Raw genomic sequence first — 24244 nt, 5'->3', positions numbered from 1 at the left:
TCTTATCGAAAGCAGAAGAAATTGCCTGAGCGGCTATCATCTTGTTCATGCTAAAGGACGGCGATGGTTATTTCTCTCGTTGTCATTGCTTTCTGCAAGACGCAATGCGCAGAGATATGTCACCCCTTGAGTGTCCACAGATTGAACATGGCTGCATCATTCGTGCCTTGACATTGCACAGCTTGCAAAGTCAAGGCATGAATAATGCGACTATGAAATTTACGAAGTTAAGGGTTGGCTCTCTGCTGGTGCGCGAACGCTTACACCGACAAGGACGTGGGGACAGCCTGTCGAGAGCATCGTATGGCTCCTGCGAGGCACTTAAACACCTCAACATGGAGTGTCCCGCATTCCTTACGCCGCGCTAATTGCTACTAAGGGATATGGTATACTTGGAATGACGCATACAACCCTCGACAATTTCCGTATATTCGAGTGGGTGTGGCTTCCTGCCCGACCAGGCCCATCGCGCACTGCTAACATTCCTTCAGTGAGGTGATTTGCCCACCCGTATGTACAGACGGGTCCAGTGCTAAAGGGAGCACTAGCGTGTAGGGCATGTCCGGATATCGCTCTCCTGCAAAAGCATTGTGCCTTATAATTGCATAGGACTTCTGGTAATTGACAGTTCTGACTCCTTTTGACATACTAGTTGGCTGGTTGGTTGAAGAACTTTATTTGGGTCCTGCAAGGCGCGCGTCAGCGCGCAGCGGGCGACTCCCACGTCGGGACCGTCAGTGTTGTGTAAAAACTATGTTTCCACGTCCACTTGCAGTTAAGGGGCAATCAATATGAAATGTGCTCATTAGAGTGTTCCAGTTAACGGAGGAGCGTACTGTACATCTTTTTTAAGCACTTTACTTTCATGTTCCTATTCCCCTTTTTGACAGATTTTCCTGTTCATTAATTTTTTTTGTTTCCTCCTTTCTTCGCATCTTCATCTGTCTTCCCTCTCCATGTTTCCTCTTTGTCCTTCGCGTGTTTCTTCATGCTTATTTATTCAATTATAATAACGATGCAGCCACGCAGAGAGAGTGTGACGACTGGCTTCAATAAGCGGCTACGGCTCGGCGAGTTGGCCACGCCACGACGTGATTCAATTAAGATTCTCGACGCGGCATAATTGTGCGCGCCTGTATAATTGCTACAGGCACGAGTCCAAATGGGCACGGCGCTAGTGTTTCTGGTATCAACGCAGTCCAGCTGTTTAGACAGCCCGGCTGGTAGGTAATCAAAGCTAGTTATCGTGCTGCCGGCAAAACGACAAAAAACACAATATTAGATAACGGTACGAGCGTTGCATGGCGCTTATAGTGTTTGGAAACGTGGCACGTAAGCATATATCGTGGTTATAGCATGTAGAACCACAAAAAGTATCGTTGTACTTAGGAAGGCATCGTAGCAGCTTTTCAGTGACGTTACTCGTTTAATGCAGTGATACTTTAAATGATTGAACAAAAGTGGCGTGCCACTGACAGATATGATGCCAGAAGAAATGCTCAGTTTAGGTGAAAATATGAATTCGCTCTTGACACCTTATCCACGTTTCTTCATTTGACTCTGTCGGCAGTTTGTTTTAAGCAGGCCTCATTGGGGCCGCACCCCAATATTTGCATATATGTGTTCCCGACACGTTAAAAAACCTTTTCCTTAAGGTTCTTCACAGCTTGAGTAACTCCACTGAACGCTAAGCACCTCTGATAGTTTTATTATTATTATTTATTGTATATAAGGAGAGGTTGGTGATTGTGTGGCGCGTGGTAGTCCTCTTCTCTTGCATAATAGTTGACGTCGTTAACGAGTGGACAATCACAAAACAATACAAATACTTCCTTGTGACTGCGTCATTGACGCGAATATCCACGCGCGGTACGGTATTTGCGTTTTGAATGGCGTCGCGTTACTCTGCTTATATTCACAGTTGTGCCATCATATTTCAGTCTTTGAGAAAGCGTTCATGCATTTCGCTGCAGGAGTGCCAGATAAAGAGAATGATTTTAGTAACGGGAAAAAATTTTCGTAGCGAGCCACGCTACGGTGGTCTAGTGGTTATGGCACTCAACTGCCGGCCCGAAGGCCGCGGGATCGAATCCCGGCCGCGGCGGCTGTGTTTTCGAAGGAGGCGAAAATGTTTGAGGCCCGTGTACTTAGATTTAGGTGCACGTTAAAGAACCCCAGTTGGTCGAAATTTCCGAAGCGCTTTACTACGGCGTATCTCATAATCATGTCGTGGTTTTGGGACGTTTAACCCCAGATATTATTATTATTATTATTATTATTATTATTCTTATTATTATTATTATTATGAGGCGTATTCGGGCGCTTCGTTCTGAAATCCTGGCACCTCGCGCAAAGTGTTTGTTCGTAGATGGTACTTCTAACAAAAACAAACACCCCATTTTCTACTTCGAATTTCATCGTATGTGCGGTATCTCTTAAAGCGCATCCCTCGCTCTGAAAGCGCAAGAACATGAGGAAGGAGCGAGAGTGAGGAGGCGTTTCCCGTTAGGAGGAGAAAGGTGGGGCTATTTACAGTAGGTCATAAGATGACGCGGCTCAACGCCACCGGGAAGGCAGTCAGGAAATAACAAAATAGGAAAGAGATTCGATAGGACCCTTGAACTAACGTCTACATGCTTGCGACCTCCATCATCAAGTCAGGAAGGCCACACCCGTTTGTGACTTCCGAAGCGACGCGATTGTGACAGCTGCCACGGAGGGATAATTAAGCTCGAGAAGTGCGAGAGAGAAAGAACACGACACTTGGGCTAGCCTCCCACTGTCTTTGTGTAATTTGCGCTTTACTTGCACTATGTCATGACGACAGGACCGCATGTTCACCCTTCTCAAGCATTATCAGGTGTGTGGTTAGTACACATTCACTCACAAAAGAAGGGGAATTTCTCGAGAGGCTCATTTCTTTATCAGTCACAACCAACGAAACCAACAAACGATTAGGCCAAGGAAAGCATAAGGGTTATTCTTTTTTTGTTTTCAGCTGGATAGTACAACGATCATAACCTAAATTGAAAGGATATAAAGTGGTCGAAAAAGCTCCCTTTCTGTCGGTGGGATCCGAACCAAAAACCTTAGAATTACGTTTCTGATTGAGCTACGGAGGAGGGTACTGCATCGTCCACACTGTTGGGTATTTATGCGCGTTGGGAGTGCCAGCCAGCGCCACTCGCAGCCAAGGTGGCGAGTGGCGCGTGTTCTGTGGACCAGGTTGCAGCTCACCAATACATATTCACGTATGTTTTAAAACAGTGAATACAATCGACTGAGCCTAAGAGCCTGCTCCCTTGCCTCCTTTGCCGTGTGTTGCAGCCAAGTTGGACGCGGTGAAGACGTACATGCGGATGCGTCACGTGCCGGAGCACCTGCAGAACAAGGTGATCCGGTGGTTCGACTACCTCTGGTTGACGCAGAAGTGCTCGGACGAGGAGCGCTCGGTGGGATGCCTGCCCGACAAGCTCAAGGCTGAGATCGCCATCCACGTTCACCTCGACACGCTCAAGCGCGTCGAAATCTTCCAGAACACCGAGGCAGGCTTCCTATGCGAGTTGGTGCTCCGCCTGAGACCCGTCCTCTTCAGCCCTGGCGACTACATCTGCAGGAAAGGTGGGGCCTCAGTGTCAATGCGTCACATTGTAGCGCACACTGCCGTAATTATACTCGTGCGATGAATCAAAGTAAGTGCGGTGCTTTATGAACGAGTTCATCCGGTGCTTTATGAACGAGTTCATAGCATTCAACATTTGGAGGGAATGTTGCACTCTTTGTGTCACGACGTTGAATGGCACGCCTATTTATGTGGACACCAACAAAGGCAGGTTAGCTCTCTCGTGAATGAAAGAGTCGCGTCTTCTTGAGTAGTTCGTGCTGTCACTTCATTCTGTGCTACCGAGCAGTTTACCTTATGCGATAGAACCTATAGTGCTAAAGAGAAGATGCGTTCGCACTTCCAACCGCGCCAAACGAGCATTTCTTTCTTTCGAGCCCACTTTGAACTTTCCTCGGCCTTCTCTGAACTAATAACGTTCTCTCTTTTTTTTTCTCAGATGAAGTTTGCCGACTTATCTCAGTCTCGTCAGCCTCCCTGACTTGCCCTTACCACTTTTCTCCAGGAGTTACGTTTCTGTGACTAGGTTACAGAGCCGACCGCTGCAGATGCGAATGTAGTAAGCGACGACATTTCATGGTGTTGTGCAAAAACGCAGCTTTTTGCCTCAACACGAGCAACTAAAGACAAAATGTTGACAGCGGTTTCGCACATCCTACGTCGCCTTCCACTGCTACTTAATTTAACATTCAGCACTTCCACATTTGACATTCTTCTCTTCTCCTCAATTTGCTTTCTTTTTCGTGGCGCATACTTTCTTGGAAGTGAGAACCTGATATCATATTAGGTACCCCAAATACAAACGTGAGTAACTCTTAACGCCATATTTGATACTCTTCTCGTCTCTAGGTCTGCGCTTTTTTTCGTGACGCATAATTTCTTGGAAGGAAAAAGCCTGATACCATATCAAGTACCAAAAGTACAAACGTAAACCACTCTTAACGTAAACGACATCTGATATTCTGAGCTGCTAGAAATGCACTTATCTCTTTTCGTAGTCGAAGAAAGAACTTTTAAAACAGAAATGTGGTACACTTGATACGTCCGGGCCCGCACGCTTCATTCTCCTCAGGTGGAGTGAGTTTCAAACATTCCCTTGCAGTTGCATGCAGGTGTAGTTGAACGATTCGTTCCCGCACTGCAGGTGAAGTGGGCAAGGAGATGTACATCGTGAACCGCGGCCGGCTCCAAGTGGTCACGGACAACGGCAAGACGGTGCTGGCGACGCTGCGCGCGGGCTCTTACTTCGGCGAGATCTCCATCCTCAACATGGGAACGGCCGGCAACCGCCGCACGGCTTCGGTGCGCTCCGTCGGCTACTCGGACCTCTTCTGCCTCTACAAGCAGGTGCTGCATTTTTGGAGATGTGTCTTGTTCAGTGAACTAAGCACACAATTAGCAAACGTAGGGTGGAGAGTCGGGCTAGGTGCTATGGTTGTATAATTAAAGGGCACCGCGACGAAAGAACACACATAAGGGGAGTATATTAATAAGGCGACTAACTGCACTCGTTGGTGATCTATACCTAAAGTCAACAGCGCGAAAAAACAACACGGTGTCGAAACGGCGCTGGTACCGTGTGTCGTTTTTCGTCACCACTTTGTTTTTTTGCACTCTTAACTGTCGGAAAATGAGTGCCAGGGGAAAGCTAGAGTAGTGCATGTCACCTTATCTACTGCCCATACTTGTTTTTTATCAACTAGCCATACTTCCTTGAAGCCGTCGATGCCTAGACGTAAGTTTTACTATTGATATGCCGAATCTTTGGCACTCAACTGGCTCATACATGGCGCTACATAAACACATATCTTCAATAGATACGTTCTATATTCTCAAAGACACTTTTAATTTGTCTTTGAAATACTTAATTGACGTGATTAGCTCTGGGGATGTGCCTTCTTCGAGGTAGTGCGGGTTGTCTGCTCTTAATGTGTAAGGTGCATATGGTAAGGCATCTTTTTAAATGGTATTGTAACATGACAAGTAAGTCGCAGCACAAACATCTCTAATTTTCCTTAGAACGCTATTTCACTCCCTAGTGCTCCCACTCAGTCACTGTGGTAGCCTAGTGGCAATGCCGTTACGAGGCTGTACCGGAAGTCGCCAGTTAGACGCCGGCTAAGGCAGATGAAGTTAGATGAGAACGACATGCGAAAACGCTCTTTTGTAAAAAGATACCACTGCAAGTTAAAAAAAAAACTTAGTGGTCAGCATTATTGCTGAGAATCTATTAGGACTTGCCTTATAAGGCAAGCTATAGCGGGGGCATGAAAAACTTTATATCTTCTGCATATTTGATTGACCATCATGTACAAATTCACTTGAGGTTCATCATGTCAAGGCGTAAAATGCAGTCACGAGAATGAGATGGGAAAAAAATCGCTGGAGCCTACCTTTAGACGGAGTCCTTGTCGAAACGATGGCTCAGCGAGATTTTTTGTTCGACCATTTCTTGTCACTACAAGCATCCATCTTCCAAGAACATGTATCTCGATAAAATGCAGTCGTGACAGACGGCCTGCTTAAGGCGAGTGCACCGAACTTCGGAAGCTAGGTGAGAGCTGGCTCGGCGAGAATGTTGGCAGGCAAACTTAGGATCCTTCGTCGAATTGTTCTTCAGCAGTATATCTGTTTCGCTAAAATGCAATCTTGAGCGACGGTTTTCTTAAGACGAACGTGCTGAATCTTTAGAAGCTAGGCGAGATTCTTGCCAGGCCAATTTAAAATCCTTGATGGAATCGCTCGGAGATTCGACTTCACTTCGTTTCGATTTCTCTCTCCCGCAGGACATGTGGGACGTGCTCAAGGACTACCCCGCCGCCCGGGTGCGTCTCGAGGCGATCGCCGTCAAGCGGCTGGAGAAGTACAAGCGAGAGCCGATGCGCAAAAGTAGGTTCCTCGCGGGCTCCGTACTCCAGCTGGACGCGCCCGCGTCGCCCCTCCTCCTCTCCTCGTCAACGCTGGCCCAGCGACTACAACAACAACATCCTTCCTCCTCCGCTTCGCGACCCCCAGCCGCGCGCTACGCGGCCCCCTCGACGATGAGGGGAGCCCCCTCGTACGCCTCCGAGGCCGGCCTCGCCGACAATCTGGGCGCGCTCGACAGAGGTTCGTCAAGTAGGAGCCGCCACCATGCCCCCTCCACACATACTATACCGTTATTATTATTACTACACCGGCACACCCTTTCCACTCAATTCCTCTTTTTCTTCTTAGGCTCGCTGTTCTCCCTGTCGCCTCCTTCTCTGCCTCTCTCTCTGTCTCGCTTGCTCGCCTGCCTGCTCGCTTGCTGTCTCCTTGCTATCTCCCCTCTATACTCCTCTCTTCCTTGTGTTTCATTTCTTGCTTGCTCAGCTTTTCAGTTGCGTTTCCTATTTCGCCTTTGTTTCGGTACTGTGGCTAACGTAAGAGCTTGAGAACCTAACATCAGTGCAAGGGGGAAATATTGAGTTGAATGAAAAGTAAACGTATATTGTGTTGTCGCTCAAACTCAGCAACAAGAGGTGTCTGAACTGTCAGTGAAGTTTCCTTGTGTTCTTGAAGGACATAGCGGAAAAAAAGCATTCAAACACAGGAAAAAGAAACAAGAAAGCTAAAGTTCTTTGAGCGGTTCACTTTGTGTTTGCCTTGCTAAGCATGCGCTACAGGCATTAGTTATGAACATGTGGTACATCTGTTGATACTCAGTTATGTTACTGAATAATTATACATAGCAGAAACCTGCTGTTTCTTTATTTTCTTTTCGCTTTATTTTTTTTTCTATGAGGGACACTTGATTAAATTTGAGGAGACGTTGTCAACGCATAAACATTGCCCTTGTCATAAACACGGCTTTCTAGTAACCATAGCCGTCCGTTCATATTAGATGTTGGATGGACAAAAAATTCAGCTATCTTGTATGGTGAGCATTGCAATTGTTTTAAGGTGCGTTTTCCTGCTTACGAATTTTTTCATAATGCTTCAGTTAATTATGAGTAAAACTATTTTATTGAATGAAGAGTCTCACTGCTACATCTTCTAGCATAAACTAAAATATAATTCGCCAAAGCTTTATAAGTAAAAAAAAACAGAGCTCACTCCTGCAGTTCGGATTAATTTTTCTTGTGTGTCGTGACACCTCATTCTATAATACTTTAAAGGGTCGTAGGAGACAAGTTTATTACACAGTTAACCTGCTGGAATTTGCTTAAAGGGACACTAAAGGCAAATAACAATTTATGTCAGAGTGAAAGCTCAATGTATGACAACTTCTAAAACGGCAATATTATCAACAGCAGTGCCCTACTTACCGAGAAATTAAGCTAAATGTATCACATGATGAGCGCCACGAGTGGGACATTTTCGAAGTGATCCCGATGTCGTATGAGAGTCTGCCTACAATAAATCACTAGTAATCAAACTAGCAGCTGTACAAAAGAACCTTCCGTGCATCACAACACGTAATAAAATGCTGTTTGTTCGTTTCCGTTTGATTCATGAAAAAAAGAACCTCTGTGGCGTTGCCATGGGGAACGGCGCGCGTGGTTCAAAGGTTCCGTTTTCGTTGAACTGCGCTTCGCCCGGCGCCCTGCTTCGCTCACGCGGTCGCGTCTCAGTGGTAGCTTCGGGATCGCGTACTGCCGCGTGTGTTTTGCGCGTTCGTGAAAGTCGCTCTGACAGAAAGTTCGACAAAATGCCGCATGCAACGACGCCGGCACTACGAGCCCTCAGCAGCATACCGCGTTCACCGGGGCTCAAGTCGCTGAATTGGAGCCCAGAGTCGCGAGCCAATGTCTCGTTGTCAAGTTCTCCGTCCACATCCATTGCGGCGATTGCGGCAAGCTTCGAGGGCTTCGATGGCCGTTGTTGCTGCTGTGGGTCCCGCTACTTTAGCTCTGCTGCTACTAGGGTCGGCGGCCGCGCAGTAAAGGCTGGCAACGTTCGGCACGGCAGCAGTGACGTATGAAAGTCGGATTTCAGGCGGGTGATTTGAAGTGCGCTAACGCGATGCGGACCACTAAAACGTGATTTCATTTCAAAATAAGCACTTCCTTGGCATAAAAGTAGCACTACGAGGTTTCTGGACCGCTATTTCAACAATCAACGTCGACTTAATATTTGCCTTTAGTGTCCCTTTAACCTGCTAACCTGCAGTTAAGCTGCTGGAATTTAAAGGTTTTTACTTTAGAGAGTTTTTCGTCCTTGGCAAGCTGTGTGCGATAGCAATGTTGCAGTTTGCCTCCGCTATATCATGCAGACCAATCTGTCATCAAAGGTACCAGTGAATACAAGAAAGATCTATTGCGACGTGTTCTTAATTCATTGTTGTTGATGGACTTCGGCTTTTGAAGCTTTGCCATCAATGCATGATTTTTCTTTAACATATGGAGCTTCTAACTGCTTTTAAATGTAGCCCGGGAGGTAACACCAATATTGATAATGTTAGTGATGTTTCGAAAATTATTCGTTTAATTGCCCCTTTTCCATTAGGGTTCATTATTGCCAAGCATACGTTTTCATATGTTTGTTTTGAAACGTATTGTATTGTAGCACACGCATATATTTAGAAAACACAGGAAGAAAGTATCATTATCAGAACATCAAAACGTTTAGTACGTTTTTCAATAACCTCTGAACTGGGCTATTGAAAACCAAAGGCAAGCTTAAAGCGTTTGCCCGGTGAACTCATTCATTCACTGCAACAGCTCCAGACAGACCTACATGTTTGCGCAAAACATTTTCCCAGCTGCCGCAAAGGACAAATCAGTGACCGGTTAACAGTTGGGATAATTACATCATATCGTGTATTTAATCTTCGTATTAGAAGTTCTTCAACAATCCCGTTTCATAATTACAGCTCTTCAAGCCAAAACATCGATGGAAACTGCTACTTATTCGTACGCAAGAGAAGTGCTCAAATCTTTTGTCAGCATCTTTTTAACATTGCTGCTCTGCACTGCATTTTGGCATCGAAGGCTTTCTGTTTGTTCTCTTGAAGACTTTCTCTTTTCTTGCCTCTTCTGCCTCTGCTTCTTTCTCTCACTCTTTCCTTCTCTATCTTTTTGACTGTAATAATCGTGATCGCTGATATAATTACAGGGCCTTAGAATACTACATGTAGATAGGTTACTGTCTACCTGCTTACATTTCGCTTTACCACACAGGACCACAACGGACAAAGCACTTTGTCATGCACTGCGTAATCAACTGGATATTTATCTCCCGGTTAACCTCCCAGCCTTCCGCTTATCGCTTGTCTCTCTATCCCTCTAAGGGTAACATAAAAGTGAGTACAGGTTCGTCATCAGTTGTTTAATACAACATAAAACGTGTACCACCACCAAGCCTGTCCCTTAGTCTCACGTGCTTACAGATTACACTAGAAATTTTTCAGAGGCAGCCATATCGATGTGGTCCCTTAATTCAAAGCCCAATAACCAAGCTGACGCCTTCTTTCTCTGTGCCAGATCGGCTAGACAATCAGCGCACCAAGACTAACGTGAAAGACCCATAAAAGTTCCTAACATACGGTGACACGCGGATCAGCAAATAACTCTGTTCAGGGGGGACGAGCAACTTTCGCTGAAAGCTGTCCCGGAGCAGGAACACCCGAACACGCCCCACAACACTCGAAGTAAACAAACACGCGGCTTTCCGCAAGTCGGCTGCGTACCGCAGCTCATTCGCACTGCGGCGAAGCCTAACGCGTGCGCACCTTTGTCTTGTTTTGCGTGGACGACCGCAAAAATGGGAGGAGAGAGCGCGCGCGGTTTGGTGCTTCTGCGGCGCCTGCTCCCGTTACAGCCGCGAAGCGAATGCCTTTCTCCCAAGCGAGCGACTAAATGCGCAGACCCTGAAAACGCGACGCGAGCGCAGTCGGGAGGCAAACAGTTGGCGCGCTACACACGCATACACAAACGCACGACATTTATGACGGAAGCAATAACAGCGAATGAAGGAGGAGCGGTGACTAGACTGATGAAACGGGCTCCAGGCCTCGTCCCGTCGAGGGGCTCGCTCAGCTCGAGAGCTTCGGGGCTAGGCTGGCGCGCAGCGTGCCTGGTTCGCCATACCGTGCGAGCTTGTACGATGCAAGGCGAATGCGTTCCGCGTCCGTCCAGAATGGCTGCGCGGGAAAGCACTCTAGCTCGAAACGTACCAAGCTCTTGAGGAGCAAGTGGGAAACGCCGGTCTGCGGTGTACGCTATGCGGTGTGTCGCGGGCTCGCGGCTTGTTCACGCGTACCCGCTCGTTGGCATTTTTTTCTGGCCGGGCGCGTCGCGTCGTCGCCGCCAACACCGGCTTATCGACGATGCTGGCAGTGCGCAGGAATGCGCCAGGCGCTACTCTGTCGCGCGTAAACGACTCCTCGGGGTACCGTTCGGCAGAAATTGGGTCACCGACTCTCGCGCTACCACCAGCTGTTTCATTTATTTATTTCTAGTCTCTTGTGATGTCCTTTAAACATTGATGTGAGGCCTCGCGACCACCTCTCAGCGCCTGTCATTTTCTTTTTTGCTCGTTTTTTTTTACCTAGTGACGCTGTTGAATCGTTTAATTCACAGCAGACAGCGTTCCCCTTGCACACGTAGCCTCTGAAATCTTTAGTAGCTTCGTTGCCACCTGTAGACTGCAAGGGTCATAACATGCATGACACTTTGTCAAACGCAGCAAACAGCGTCTGTTCCTAAGGTGCTGACCGCTCTTGATTCGCGTTGTCTCCTTAAAGCTTATCTACGGTTTGAGTTAGCTTCCATGGTTTCGCTAGCCACGGCAGCTAGCAGGACGATCTGGATTTCGAACTTTATTTGGCCCACAGGCTCACTGACCTGCGCATGAAAATGAGACTGCACATTTCTCCAAGCATGGCGCATGTTTATTATCACTATTTTATCACTGATCTGTAGAATCCTAAAGTAGCATCATACCACCTCTTGCTTTAGAATTTGTGCTTGATGAGACGATCCTATAGCACGCCTGGCAGATTTCTGTTCAGCACCTTTCTGAATGAATTCCGCACTGTCTCCGAACTTCTCGTAGTGTTGTTCCCACTGTGAGCACAGTTTCGACGTACGCTTCTGGTTCTCCCGTAAGCAGTCTCAGTTGCAGAACATTACATTAAACGCACGCAATGAAAATGGAGAGTGCTCGAAACTTTGCTCACATGTATTGCGTTTTTTTTTTAACTTACCGTATTCGTTAAATTAGATTAGATATAGTAGTAAGTCGACTTGCTGGCTCTTGATGTACTTGTGAAACGTGTAGAAAAAGCGTATGATAAAGAATCAGGGTATTAGAAGCAGTTTAACGGGCAACGTAGAATAGCTTTTGCATTCGATCAGCAGAATATGTTGAAAACTTAAAAAAATAACCCGCCCTGGCCTACTTAATAATAACGTCTTATATGTAACCGACCATACTGCATTCGGCTCCTAAGCATTCCTTTAGCTGTACGCTGCTCTCTCACATTGAAGAACGATTTGTTTTTATTATTGTAGTCTTAATAGCCTGCTCTTAAGTAAGAGTTCCGAGCACGTCTATCAAAAGGATAGCCACCAGAAGGATATTCCTACCCGTAAGACTAGGATGCACTTCGCTCATTAAGCTTCGCGCAAACGCTCTGTGCGAAAAAAAGAATCTAGGTAACATTCTTATATTCTTTTTAGGTACCATTGCCCGTGAGTAACTGTGCGAAACTTTTGCGCTTGGAGTTTTTCGTTTGGGCCAAATACGGAACGTGTTAGTGTTGAAACGAAGTGAGCGTGGCCGATCAGGTGGCCGTTTTTCTTGTTTCTTTTTTTTTGCCTTAGCTTAGCACTAAACGCGCCGTTGTTTGAGTCTTCTATTCTGACAGGTCATTTTCGAAACTCTTCGTAACTTGAAGACCTCGTCCCCCATTCTTGTGAATAGCGTTAAACAACAGCATACGCGTAAGCTACGATTCACTAGCTGTGGTGGCCGCCTTACCCTGCCGCGTCCCTTTTTGTGTGTGTTTCGCGGCGCCCCGCTGGCGGCTCTCCCGTGCGGCGGGGGCCCGGTGGCTCTGCAGTGTCCCTGGGCCGGAGCCGGAGCACCCCGGGCCTGGTCGAGTCTCGAGGCAAGCTGCCCTTGGAAGAGGTGACACCGGGCGCCCCCTCCAAGGAGGCCTCCTCCTCAGTCGCCGCCCTCCTCCAGCCCTCCTCGGCCCCTCAGGCGGCCGAAAGCCCCCTCAGCAGCAGCCGCTATAACGGCGCCGTACCCCACGACCAACAGCAGCAACCCCACAAGCAGCACCCACCGCCGCCGTCCGCCGCACCCTCGGCCGAGCCGAGGCGGCTGGCCACCACGATGGTGACCACCACACCGGCGTCGCCGTACCGTCACCCGCCGCCATCTCCGGGCGTAGCCTATACGGCGGCCGACCTGTCCAGCAACGCGAGCCCGGTCGGCACTTCGCCCGCGTCCACGGCGCAGCTGATGGTGCCCAGGTTGGGGGTCCATCTTTCGTTGTCTGACGTAACTGCCTTTTCATAACCTTGACATGCGAAAGCATATATATGCCAACGTCATGCTAAACATGGATGTCATGGTGATACTGCTACAAGTGAGCAGCTTTCAGGCCCCCAGGGCTAGAACGCTATAGGTTGCTTTCATTTCGGCTGCATTACGCCGGTTTATGTGGACTGTCTTCCCCAAGTCTACAATGAATTAGTGCTTCTAATATAAAAGGTACAAACGAGAAGTATGCCCCACACTTTATTTTCTTGTTCCTCTCTTACCACAAAACATCAAACTCTGATTCGGCATGACAGCCACTCCATCTAAATAGCACCCTCTTTCCATTTATTTGCTTTTGCTCTTTTCTGCACAGGATTTCTCTTCTCCTCTTTCACGCTGAGGTTGGGGGAGAGTGGGCAAAGTGTACAAAACACTCCCTAAAGGAAGGTAGTTGCTGCTTTCACGAAGACAAGTCTACTTGTTGGAGCGTTGACTATTTCTCTTCACTTTGAAACTCCATGGTATCTGCATCTTTTGTTTTGTTTGGACCGTATACGGTTTCTTTTATGAGATTAAAGCATAGTGCAGTGTGGTATTTCGGCGCTGACGGAGTTCATTTTCTCTTTGTGGCAGCCCTTTGCTGTGCGGCGGCGTGATGGGCAGTGGCGGCGGCATGAGCCCCCTTTCGGTCCGGGACGCGTCCCAAGAGGCCCTGCTTGCCGAGATCAAGAGACTGCGTGAGCGGCTGGTCACGCTCGAGGCTGAGAACGCCACCATGAGCGTCAAGCTGAGCCAGCAGCAGTGGGAGGTGGAGAGCCGGCTCGCCGAGATCGAGCTGCAGATATGCGGCGCCGCGAGTCCCGAGAGCAGTGGATGCTCCTCGGACGAGCAGGAGCGAAACCGGGAGTCCATCATCTGACATCTCCCGCTGCTCGCCTCCCTTTGCTTCTTCTTCGAGGACCGATGGCTCCTCGACGGCTTCTTTGCTGCTGCGGCCACGAAGCACGCCGCCCCTTGGACGTCCACGTGGGGGAACTCTTTGGCAGTGGCAGGACAGGCCATTCGCCTGGACGGCGGTGTGCACCTGTACTTGTTACCGGCGTTTGGTGCACGCTTCTACAGTGAGTGACCTCGTTATCAACGTGATGGGGAGTCCTTGAAAGAAGTTGGAGGGGTTGTCTGGAACCAGCATTTCGACAAGTGGTCTTGTCTTCTTCGAGGTATCAAGTTCAGGTTGCTGCCTTGGAGATAAGACCACTTGTCCGCAGCAACCAGTCCACTTCAAGGCAGCAACCTGAAGTTGCTGCCCTGAAGAAGACAAGACCACTTATTGAGACGCTGGCTACAGCGACACCTCCCGTTCAAGGAATTTTGATCTCTGCAAGCTTCCACCTTTCCCATAATTTCTGCGTTATCTCCTTATCAAGGGTGACATTTGCGGTGCTTTGTGTGGATGTGAAATCGTCACATTCACGGCCGTGTCCCCATTTCAGTGCATGGGCGTGCATGGACCGTTGTGTGTGTGCCGCACGTGCGGTTGTGCATACGCTTCTCTCGCTAACTCCTTCTCTTTTTAGTGTGCTTGTTTTGGGACTATGACGTGAATTCAAATCGTCTGCGATTGAGAGAGGGAGAAAGACAGAGGGACAAAGCTAGAGATGCTAAAATCCCTCCCTCTCACCCTCTTTCCACCCTGTACGGTTGTTATGGGACTACTTATGTGCTGCCAAAGCGTCTGACTGCGGTTTAGAGGAAACGAGACAAGGGGAAGGCAGGGTAGTTAACCAGGCTGAGGCCGGTTGGCAACCCTGTACTGTGGTAAGGTTCAGAAATTAAATGTAAAGAGAGGAGGATGGGCCGGTCACGTGAGTTCCGCCAGCATTAGCGGAAATAAAAAATTGGCCACGTATCTGCGTGCTCCGCTGCAAATGCCGTGTAAAGACGATAGAGGAGGCGCTGCGTGAGATATGGACGCCATCTGGCAATACGTCGGGAAACATCAGCTTGTGCAGAGAGTTTCCTTCCTCCGTGGCAGAGGGCGTTCGTCGGCGCGCATAGGCATTTTCAGCGCAGCCGCATTTTCAGCGCAGCTTAAAAACTAGGTCTTTAGAATTACGTATCTGTATTTTTTATTAAAGGAACACACCACCTAATACTTACCTAGTGATGTTGCGCCTCAGATATGCGTAATATTTACTTTTTGATCGACCACGTTCACAAGTATGAACAGCCGTACCAGTTCAAGATGGGTGGGCGGTAAGCAAGTGGTTCAATTTTGGCCGTGTCGCTGAATCGGGTGACAGACAGACAAACAGAAATACAGACAGATAGATAGACAGACATGCAGACAGACAGACAGACAGACAGACATGCAGACAGACAGACAGACAGACAGACAGACAGACAGACAGACAGACAGACAGACAGACAGACAGACAGACAGACAGACAGACAGACAGACAGACAGACAGACAGACAGACAGACAGACAGACAGACAGACAGACAGACCAAAATTTCTGCGTTTAAGTTCCCCAAGAAAGACTATCGTCTTTAAAATCTGACTTCGCCCTTGGGCGTACACTGAATTAGAATTCTCGAGCGGTTGGCTTCAGTGCACGGAAAGCTGAATACAGAGCTACTGTTGCATAAGTGCGCAGGCTTGTTAGAAAAAGAGGCGTAGACCATTTAAATGTGCTTAGTTTGCGCAAGCGTTCGATCATAATTTCACATGTGAATGCTATTAGTACCTTTGAGGAGTATGTAAATGTAAATACAGTTAACGCATTGTCCACCTTCGTGTTGAGCGTAATACCTTTCACGCCCTTGAGAAGGGGAAAGAACCAGTAAAAAAACGCAGATAATCGCGCGCGCAAGTAACTTGTCCCCAGTCGCAACACTGGCTCAAAGCATTTGTGAGAATCCTTTGGGGAAGTTTTGGTACTTCGGTGAAGTAACACTGAATGCTGTATAACATACTTTTGGACTGGTAGACTTTGTTCTTTTATGGCGTCAATCGTTTTCGCAAAGAAGGCGTGGTTTGATAGCATGCATCCAGTTACGTTAAATACACACTCTTTCTTTATATGCAATTCAATAAACCATGAACTTCCTTTTTTTTTTCATATGTACTTCGCAGGAGGCTGTGCTGCAGTGTGAAAGAGACTGCGTCACTTAGCACAAATAAAGGCCCTCGCCACCTTCAGTCGACACCAGCCTGTTCTTGCCGAAGGTGTAAATAAATTGTCGCCGCTCCCAGCGAAGTCACTACGCGCCTGCATGCGACTGGCCGGCGAGGTTGCATTTCACCGAAAGGCATTGTGAGCGTGAACGCAAGACTACGAGAACACAAATAAGTGCGCACATGCATTCGGAGCAACGGAATCAAGTGACTGTGGCATGAGAGCGGACTTTCACTCTAACACAGACAAAAAATGAAAGGCACTACTGTTTCTGATTTCTTTGGTGACACTGTTCTTTTTTTTTTAGTTTGGTCAATTGAATACGAAGAAGGTTAAGTTCATCGTCGCTTATCCCCATTTCGCTTTATTTTTTTTTTCATCTTTGTTTCCATCCTGCTCCAAGCGCCGCACTAGCACTTTCGACCAACAGAAGACTGCGACAACAGACTCTACCTTTCAGGGGCATCTTCGTATGCCTTGTGCTACTTTGGAAGTGCGTGTGTTGTTGTGTGTTTGAAGCACATGCCAACTGGGATGTCGAATTTCTTCTATGGCGTAAGTTTTCTGTCCCGTTTTGTTTTTTTAAATCCACATCAAGTGAATTTGTGCGGTTGAGTGCTGCGAATAGTAATAACGACCACCATATGTACCCTCAACTCTCGCTCGTGCGCGCCTGTGGCGAGGGCGTCGAAAAATGATTAGAATTGTTTTAAAGGTTTTGGTGAAGCATGTTGTACAGGCTTGCACATAAAAACAGTGAATGTGATCGTGTTGGCAGAAAAAAAACGTAGTTTAGTCTTAGTTGAGTATCTCTTCTGTGATTGTTGTTGCCAAAAACGTACAACAGTGAACATAGGTATCGTTCTAACGAAAGCTTAATAGACTGGTTGTGACCGTGTCACGATGCTGTGAGGACGCTTAAAAAAAAAGACAGGTGTCGTTCACAAGCTGAAGACTGAGTCGCCTGTAACATTTAAGCAAATCTTCAACAGTTCGAACCTCTAATCTCTCCAAGCGATGAGATGCCTATGTAGGAGGTTAAGAAATTATTTCCGAGCTTTCAGAAAAAAAATCTGGGATTAGGTCTCGATAGAATCATTAGCTAGTCGTCGATCTTTTACCGTAAGCCTTAGGCCAGAGTTTGATGACACAGGGTTCTTAGGTCTTAGCATCGTCTGGTATGATAGGCTCAGGAAGGTTGATGTAACTTGTTCTTAGACGCGTTCTCTGAAAACGTGGAGAGATTTCTTGTAAGCTGAGGGACATGAAGTTTTGTGCGTAGGTTTTATAGATTTACTCAAATTACACGATGAAGTGACATCACTTGGCTGCGTAGCGAGACAGGCATGTGCGCATTGAGTCTCTGCCGTTATTTTAGAAATATGTTTCATTTTTTTTTGTGAATTAGAAACGAAAGAACGTGATGTAAAGTAGTGAATGACATGGATATATATAATCGAAGACACCACGTAGCCCAAAGAAAAATGGCGATATTTTCTGTTATTCGCGCAGAGCTTGATTTTGAACCTGTCGAACAAAATATGCTATTTGTCCAGGTAAAAAAAAAAGTAACGAAGCGGAATCAAGAAGCATTGTACACTTAAAATTTGTTCCACAGTCGAAAATCTAGTACAAATACAAGCAAAAAACGCAATTTGTTACAGGATCTCGCGCTCGTATGTGGGAAAAAATTCTCACCTCGCGTGGCGCATTGCATGAACTTGGGGAATTTCATTGGACGACTTGGACAACAGTTTTCAGTTACAGCAAGCAAGGAGGCGTGTAACGTTTATTTCGCGCACTTGTCGTTCAGGGGCCAGTAGAGCGAGGAATCGACCTCAGCTTAAGGGAAGAGAGAAGGGAGCCACATATATTTCTCGGTGCATTATCTTTGTACGAAGTTAAAAAAAAAAACAATTATGTATCCAGACGGGCGCCCACACTTTTTAATAGATCACGGTTGTTTGGAAGCACATATTTTGTCGCGGATGCGCCATCAGTGCATCCGCGGTGCTCACTCAGGACGGGAACTCCTCGTGCTCGTCAAGTGTCAAACTTTAGCCCTTCGCGTGACACAGTCGTCAGTAACATTATCTTGACAGCCTTCTTATATTGTCTCTCTCACTGGCACAAATGTTTGCTTGGATCATCCTCAATACTGTCATGGACCAATCATCATCCTGGATTCCTTTGTTCTACAAGCTCATGTGAAACACCATACTTTTGTGGGACCCGGTTGCATGCAATTGAAAGGTGGCTGGATGTATATTAACACTTTCATGGAAGGACAGCTAGGAAGCAAGCTTTATCCTGTCCACCCTGTTCACACACACAAATACATAAACACAGATACACAAAACATAAACATCTGTGCGTGTTCGAGAAAAGCTTGTCATGTAGCCAGGAAATTTTACTCGTGCTCATCACAACGTTACAGGTTCGCAATTTAGTTATTTCTTTCTTACTTCATCCCACACCTTGATCTTCTACCAAAATTTCTGCATTCATGTATACTGTTGATAGTTTAGCTAAGGTAATTCAAATGAAAAATGTCGCGGTTAAAAATAATTTTCCTTTTGTTAAACTTGTAACAATGTCTGCAGTCAAGGAATGGTTAATGATGATTAGCGAATCAGATAAAAAAACAGCGATTCTGTTTTTTCTGTGGCCACAGTTATTAACATTTATAATGTTCAAATATTTCTTGATAACCGCATTGATGTTGTTTTGAGAGCATTTTTTTTGCTTCCCACAATGTCAGTGGTTCGAAGTACGCAAAATACATTTCAGCGATAACATTTTAATGCCAGGAAAATACATATACGTCCCAAAGCTCTAGGCGCGCTTGTTCGAGGAAGATATTTCTTATACATCACCAGTAATATTTCGTAATAAACAGCCAACAAATGCTCATGTACTTGTTAAATACTTCGCACTATAGCTCAAGCAGTAACCAGTTTAGCATTTCTGAGAAAACGATGTTTTCAATCCCTAGAAAAAAATAATATATCAAATTTTCGAGCCAAATCCTGCTGTTGAAAAGGAATAACGCGCATAATAAATAACTGAAGTGGCAGTAATGTTCAACAGTCTGCAAACGTTTCTCTTTTCTGATGTGTACTGACAAAGGATAAGAGCTGGGATACCTCATGGAATGGTATCCCGTATAATTTGCCGCACAAGTGGTGGCTGGATTGCTATATAGTTAGTAGAAAAGTTAGGAACGATTACAATTTATAGGCAGTGTCTATCAAGAACGATCGTGCCACTATCTCTTCATGGCTGCAACGCTATTGACTTGCCACTTCCAAAGGTTCACACTCTTCAATCCCCACGAAACGAAAGAATTTCGCTTTCAAATCGGGCGAGTCAGCAAATACAATGAAAATATTTCGAACAGACAAAGATTAGTGTTAACTGCCGAGATCAATTGAAGAGTGAGCTCTCGAGGAAGTAAATCCCCACCAGACATCTTTTTGCAGCCTTTTCATTTCGAGCACGCACCATTCACTGGAATCCTCCAGAAAAAAAAAAAACTTCACCCTTCTTGCCTTACGCGTACGTTTTTTGCACATGCCAGGCAGACAGGGCGAAACCGCTCAGACTCTTACCACATCCCATTGTTCAAGTCTTATCCTAGGACACAGAGAGAAAATTTGACCGCCCTTTCTATCTCTCTTCTTTCTCTTAGCACTTTCTCGCACACTCTCTCTCTCGTTGCATGTGTGTGTGTGTGTGTTTGCGACGAAGCCAAAGCATGGTTAACATGGAACGACGACAGCTTTTCACGGTTCACGTCGCGCGTTCCGCGCTTTGCAGAGGCCGGAGCGCGACCTACTGGGCGTGCGAATGTCCGATGCATTTCCAATTGAATTAAACTGGTCCCGGCTTCGGGGAAAGGCCCTCAGTGGCCGAGCCGCTGCCTTCGTTGTCGCCCGAAATTGGCGAAGCAAGAGGGCCGCCGTAATGACGACGTCGGCCGACAGCTCGTTTCCATGAGTTCCCGCCGCGCTGCTTTGGTTACGTCGGTATAGGAGAGGGCGCCCTTTTCGAAGCGCGAGAACATTTGCAATTCATTGCATTCCTCGAGAGCTGCAATACACGCGTTAAGTGGTGGTTCCCAGCCTCCCGACACGAAAATGTTGGCGCTGGCCCATCCGAAGCCCGCGCCCCGATGCTCGCCATCGTCCTGCACTCCCGCTCCCTCCTCGTAATCCCGTTCATCTTCCTTTCTTTCGAAAACCTTTTCTTTTCGATCCCGATGTATTTCTGCCTTTCTTTCTCTCATCTCGCTCTCTCTATTCTATTGGCCGTACACTGGCAAAGACACTGCTTGAAGAAGTTCAGATTTCGTCACTGTTAGCCCACCTGCAAGACCGAAGTTTCGTGTTGAGCTGTTCCTAATAAAAAGAGAAAAAAAAAGGTTGATACAAAAAAATTTGGCGCTTTTCTTTCATGACTGATTCATTGCGTGACCACTGTTGGTGTTTACTTCTTGCCGGCGGTGAATGTGTGAGTACACGTTCTAGGCAACACAGCCGACGTTTATCTGACTACGCCATGTTTAGCCGCAAGAATAAAGAATAAAAAAAACACACCTCGTATAGAACATGACAGTTGGTCTAGCCTGAAAGACATTTTTGTGGTGATTTGACTGCGTTAGAAATTTCTGCACACAGCCGCCTTTTTATTAGAAATACGTTCCCGTAACAATCCACTGCAGTGGAGCACCGCTGCCCTCTTGACTTTTAAAAAGTATGTTCACTGAAGCGAAACTTTTTTTTGAAAATTACCATTGAGCGCGTTCACTGCTGTTTATAATAAGCAACATCAATATTCATGAAACGTTTCGCAATTGCTACTCCTAAGCGCGCAGGCCGCCAAAAGATTCAATATGCTGACGTAAGTACAACAGTCTTCACGATTTCGTGTAGTAATACATAATAATTTTATGTTAAGGTAGACAAAAATTGCCGTTATAAGAAATATGCAACTTTCGAAAGACGCAAGAGCTGCAACGACCGCGGAGATACTTTTGAGTAAAGCTCCCTATGCATTGTTTTTTCTTGGTGCAGAATGAAACGCGTATATCAATGAAACATACCTCGTGCCTGTCTATCTTGGGCCCACTCCTGTCCAACAGTTAACCGGGAATTGGAATGGCGGCATAAGAATAGAAAGACAGAACTAACAAGCTACTGGGGCTGTGAAAAGAAGCGCCTCGAAGCAGGTAGTTGCATTGGAAACAGAAATACAAATTTAAAATACAAATGCGAATAAAAGACCGAAGAAATTGACTCTACAGAGTTTTTTTTTATTTATTTTTTCGAACTGAGCACAGACGACTGTGCTATTTGAACATTGCAAAGGAAGAAAATCTGTGCTGCGCATCAGCGCGTTTCAGTAATATTGTTAGCAATTCCTAACTTATTTCGTCAAGGGCAAGTATCTAATACCTATTTTTTCCGCAAGAAAAACATTGGTTGTTGCATTGAGCCCTTCCGTTTTTTTTATTCTTCAAAAAGCGGGAGTCGTTATTTCTAAGTACAATACAAGACTGCCTGGAGCAGCCACTCTAGTCAATGAATACAATTAGCCGAGTCTTCTTCAGTAGTTATTGCTTCAAGTTGTTCCTAACATATTTTGCGTCGGTGCAAGCTTAGGATCAAATGTATAGCCGCCAAAATCTTTAACTAGCGTGCGCAGCGGTCACTTCTATGTGTGTCAGCGCAATATGATGGAACGAAGTTGTAAAGAATTCCTTTGTGTCATGTGCTTTGTAGGCATGCGCTTGTCCTTACCCTTTTGGAACTTAATTAAGTCGTATAGGGTAGACACACAGAAAGAATTGCCGCTCCCGCACGCTTGTTAAAGATGTGGGTGACTATACGCTTTTGTCCACGCTATTGCGAAGTAGAGCAGTTTTCACAGACTTCTCAGATAATTTCTACTCAGTTCTACGATAATACCGTCTTTAAGTGACATTCACGCAGCCTAAACTGTAGGGAGCTATAGCGACATCACCAGCTAGGCATAGAGTTGGCGTAATTAAAGACTACCCAATATATATCGTACTCAACCACATCTAAATGTCGCTGAAAAATAACGGGCCAGTAGTAATATAGTTACGCATCGTTACACCATGCTTCATAATTGCCAAAAATAATAGCTTATTCGTAAATAACCATTGGGCTCCATACATACCTGTATGTATGGTTAGCACATGATTCAGCTTACATTGAACACTATGCCCGTACCTTTATGCTCTCTTAAATCCTAAATATTCAAAATTGGGTTCGGGCAACACCGTGAAAGAAAGTGGCATAATCCCGCCAAAGTCACGCGTCTTTATGATACAGGTTGCGATAGGCATTTTACTTTACTCGCAGCTCCCGCGAATGAAAACTCACGGGGTCACTTATGCATTCGCCTGAAAGGCGAAAGCCATCTTCTTTTTCTTCTCAGTCGATGCATTGATCCTGCCCCGTTACCCCCCAGAAGCTTTCTCCACCTAGCGTGGTCTTGCACTGCGTCCAGGATCGGAGGCACCTCACCTGGTTTTGCACTGCCTCCGTGATCGGCCCCCTTTAGAGCAAGCTACGATGCCATGTGATCACGTCATCATGTGACGTCACAAACTTTGGTTATCTGTGACGTCATCGCATGGTGATCTTTATGATCACTCGTGTTGCCCCACCGACGCGGGACGCCGACGCTGACGGTCAATTTCCGCGTTTAATGAGGCATCTACCACATACGCCTCTAAAAAAAAAAAAAAGCTACGCTTCCAAGAGAATATCCTTTTGTAAAGCGTGCACCGCCCCAAGCATACTCTTCCTGCAGTGAAGCCACTACACTTGATTGTATGAAGGTGATGTGTCTCGCTGTTTAATATCATTTGAAAGTAAAACCCTAGGACATTAGCAAAAATTTTTAAATAAGTTATAAATCTGCATACAGAAAACTGGCTGCTAAAAAGGCATATGCTTATGTGAATACCTCCGAGTCCAGCTTTAGCAATGACGCCGAATTAGCCGTGTGCAACGATGAGCTTTCTAAAAAATTTGTTTAATAGCTACCTTCTTCGATGTAATCTTTGCTAAGTTAAAAAAACTTCCATGCGCCATTGGAGAGATTTAAGAAGCTACGTATCGGAGATTTGTTCATGCCATAGTCATTCATAGCACCCAATGCTTAAGTACATTGACCTCCACCTGTAGATTAACAACTCTATGGTACAAAATTTTTGTGTTTTTTATTCGTGTCCGGTTTTTAGAGTGCATGCAGCTCTTAAGCGCCAGTTCCTGCGCTGAGCGGCATGACCGTTGGCGTTGTCGTCGTCGGCGTAGCCGATAGAGCGAACAAGGGCGAAAGTGAGCGAACGAGGAGTCTGTCGATATCACGAGCCACTGGCCTCTAACCTCGCTTTCTTCCGCTGTCACGCGCGCCGGCCCCTCGGTTGGAGCTCGTGCGCATGCAGGGCTTGCACGTGCACTGCGGCTGGCTTCGCTTGTCGTAACAGGGCTGTCGGCGTTTCGCTTGATTCGCGACGCCTGCAATGCACAGAGTGGTGAGCGTAGAATTCGAGCGCTGAGAGTTTCTGTGGAAATATGTATTGAATGTTACATTGCTACAACTGCGGATAGCCAAAACTTAAAACACAGTCGGCGTTGCCCAAGCACGAAGCAGCGCGCAGAATTCGCATTAGGCAATATCGTAATCGTCGGTGAATTTTAGCGCTCTCTTTAGAATGTCGTACCAATTCGCCCAACAAACAATCCTTCAAGGATATCCGACAAACTGCTTGTATCATTTCTTATGCTCAGGTACGGACTGCCACTCCGGATTCGTTATCATGGAAGAAATGTTTCATTAAGCCGAAAGCCTTAGATGCCTCATCAAACGCGACAAGCGACCGTCGACGTCGGCTGCGTTTATCACGAGTGATGCAAAAAAGTTATCGCGTGATCACGTCACTATATGACA

At 46.4% G+C, this 24244-nt stretch overlaps 1 protein-coding gene across 1 annotated transcript; it reads left to right on the top strand.

The window, feature by feature from the left end:
* Nucleotides 1-1162: 1162 nt before the first annotated feature.
* Nucleotides 1163-20675, top strand: LOC119387142 (cyclic nucleotide-gated cation channel beta-1). Its single transcript, XM_037654450.2, has 7 exons — nucleotides 1163-1223; nucleotides 3292-3621; nucleotides 4767-4969; nucleotides 6409-6511; nucleotides 12651-13068; nucleotides 13712-14199; nucleotides 16216-20675. The coding sequence occupies exons 1-6, from the start codon at nucleotides 1163-1165 to the stop codon at nucleotides 13995-13997; spliced, it is 1401 nt and encodes a 466-aa protein (XP_037510378.2). The 3' UTR covers nucleotides 13998-14199; nucleotides 16216-20675.
* The last annotated feature ends 3569 nt before the right edge of the window (nucleotides 20676-24244 follow it).

Source organism: Rhipicephalus sanguineus, chromosome 3 (assembly GCF_013339695.2).
Source record: "Rhipicephalus sanguineus isolate Rsan-2018 chromosome 3, BIME_Rsan_1.4, whole genome shotgun sequence".
Lineage (NCBI taxonomy): Eukaryota > Metazoa > Arthropoda > Arachnida > Ixodida > Ixodidae > Rhipicephalus > Rhipicephalus sanguineus.
The sequence above is the reverse complement of the archived record's forward strand: the minus strand, read 5'-3'. Positions and strand labels throughout refer to the sequence as shown.

Coding starts and splice junctions, on each gene's coding strand:
- LOC119387142 (XM_037654450.2), top strand. CDS start 1,163: ATGGGCACGGCGCTAGTGTTTCTGGTATCAACGCAGTCCAGCTGTTTA. Junction 4,970..6,408: donor TCTTCTGCCTCTACAAGCAG/GTGCTGCATTTT, acceptor TCTCTCCCGCAG/GACATGTGGGACGTGCTCAA. Junction 13,069..13,711: donor GCGCAGCTGATGGTGCCCAG/GTTGGGGGTCCA, acceptor TCTTTGTGGCAG/CCCTTTGCTGTGCGGCGGCG.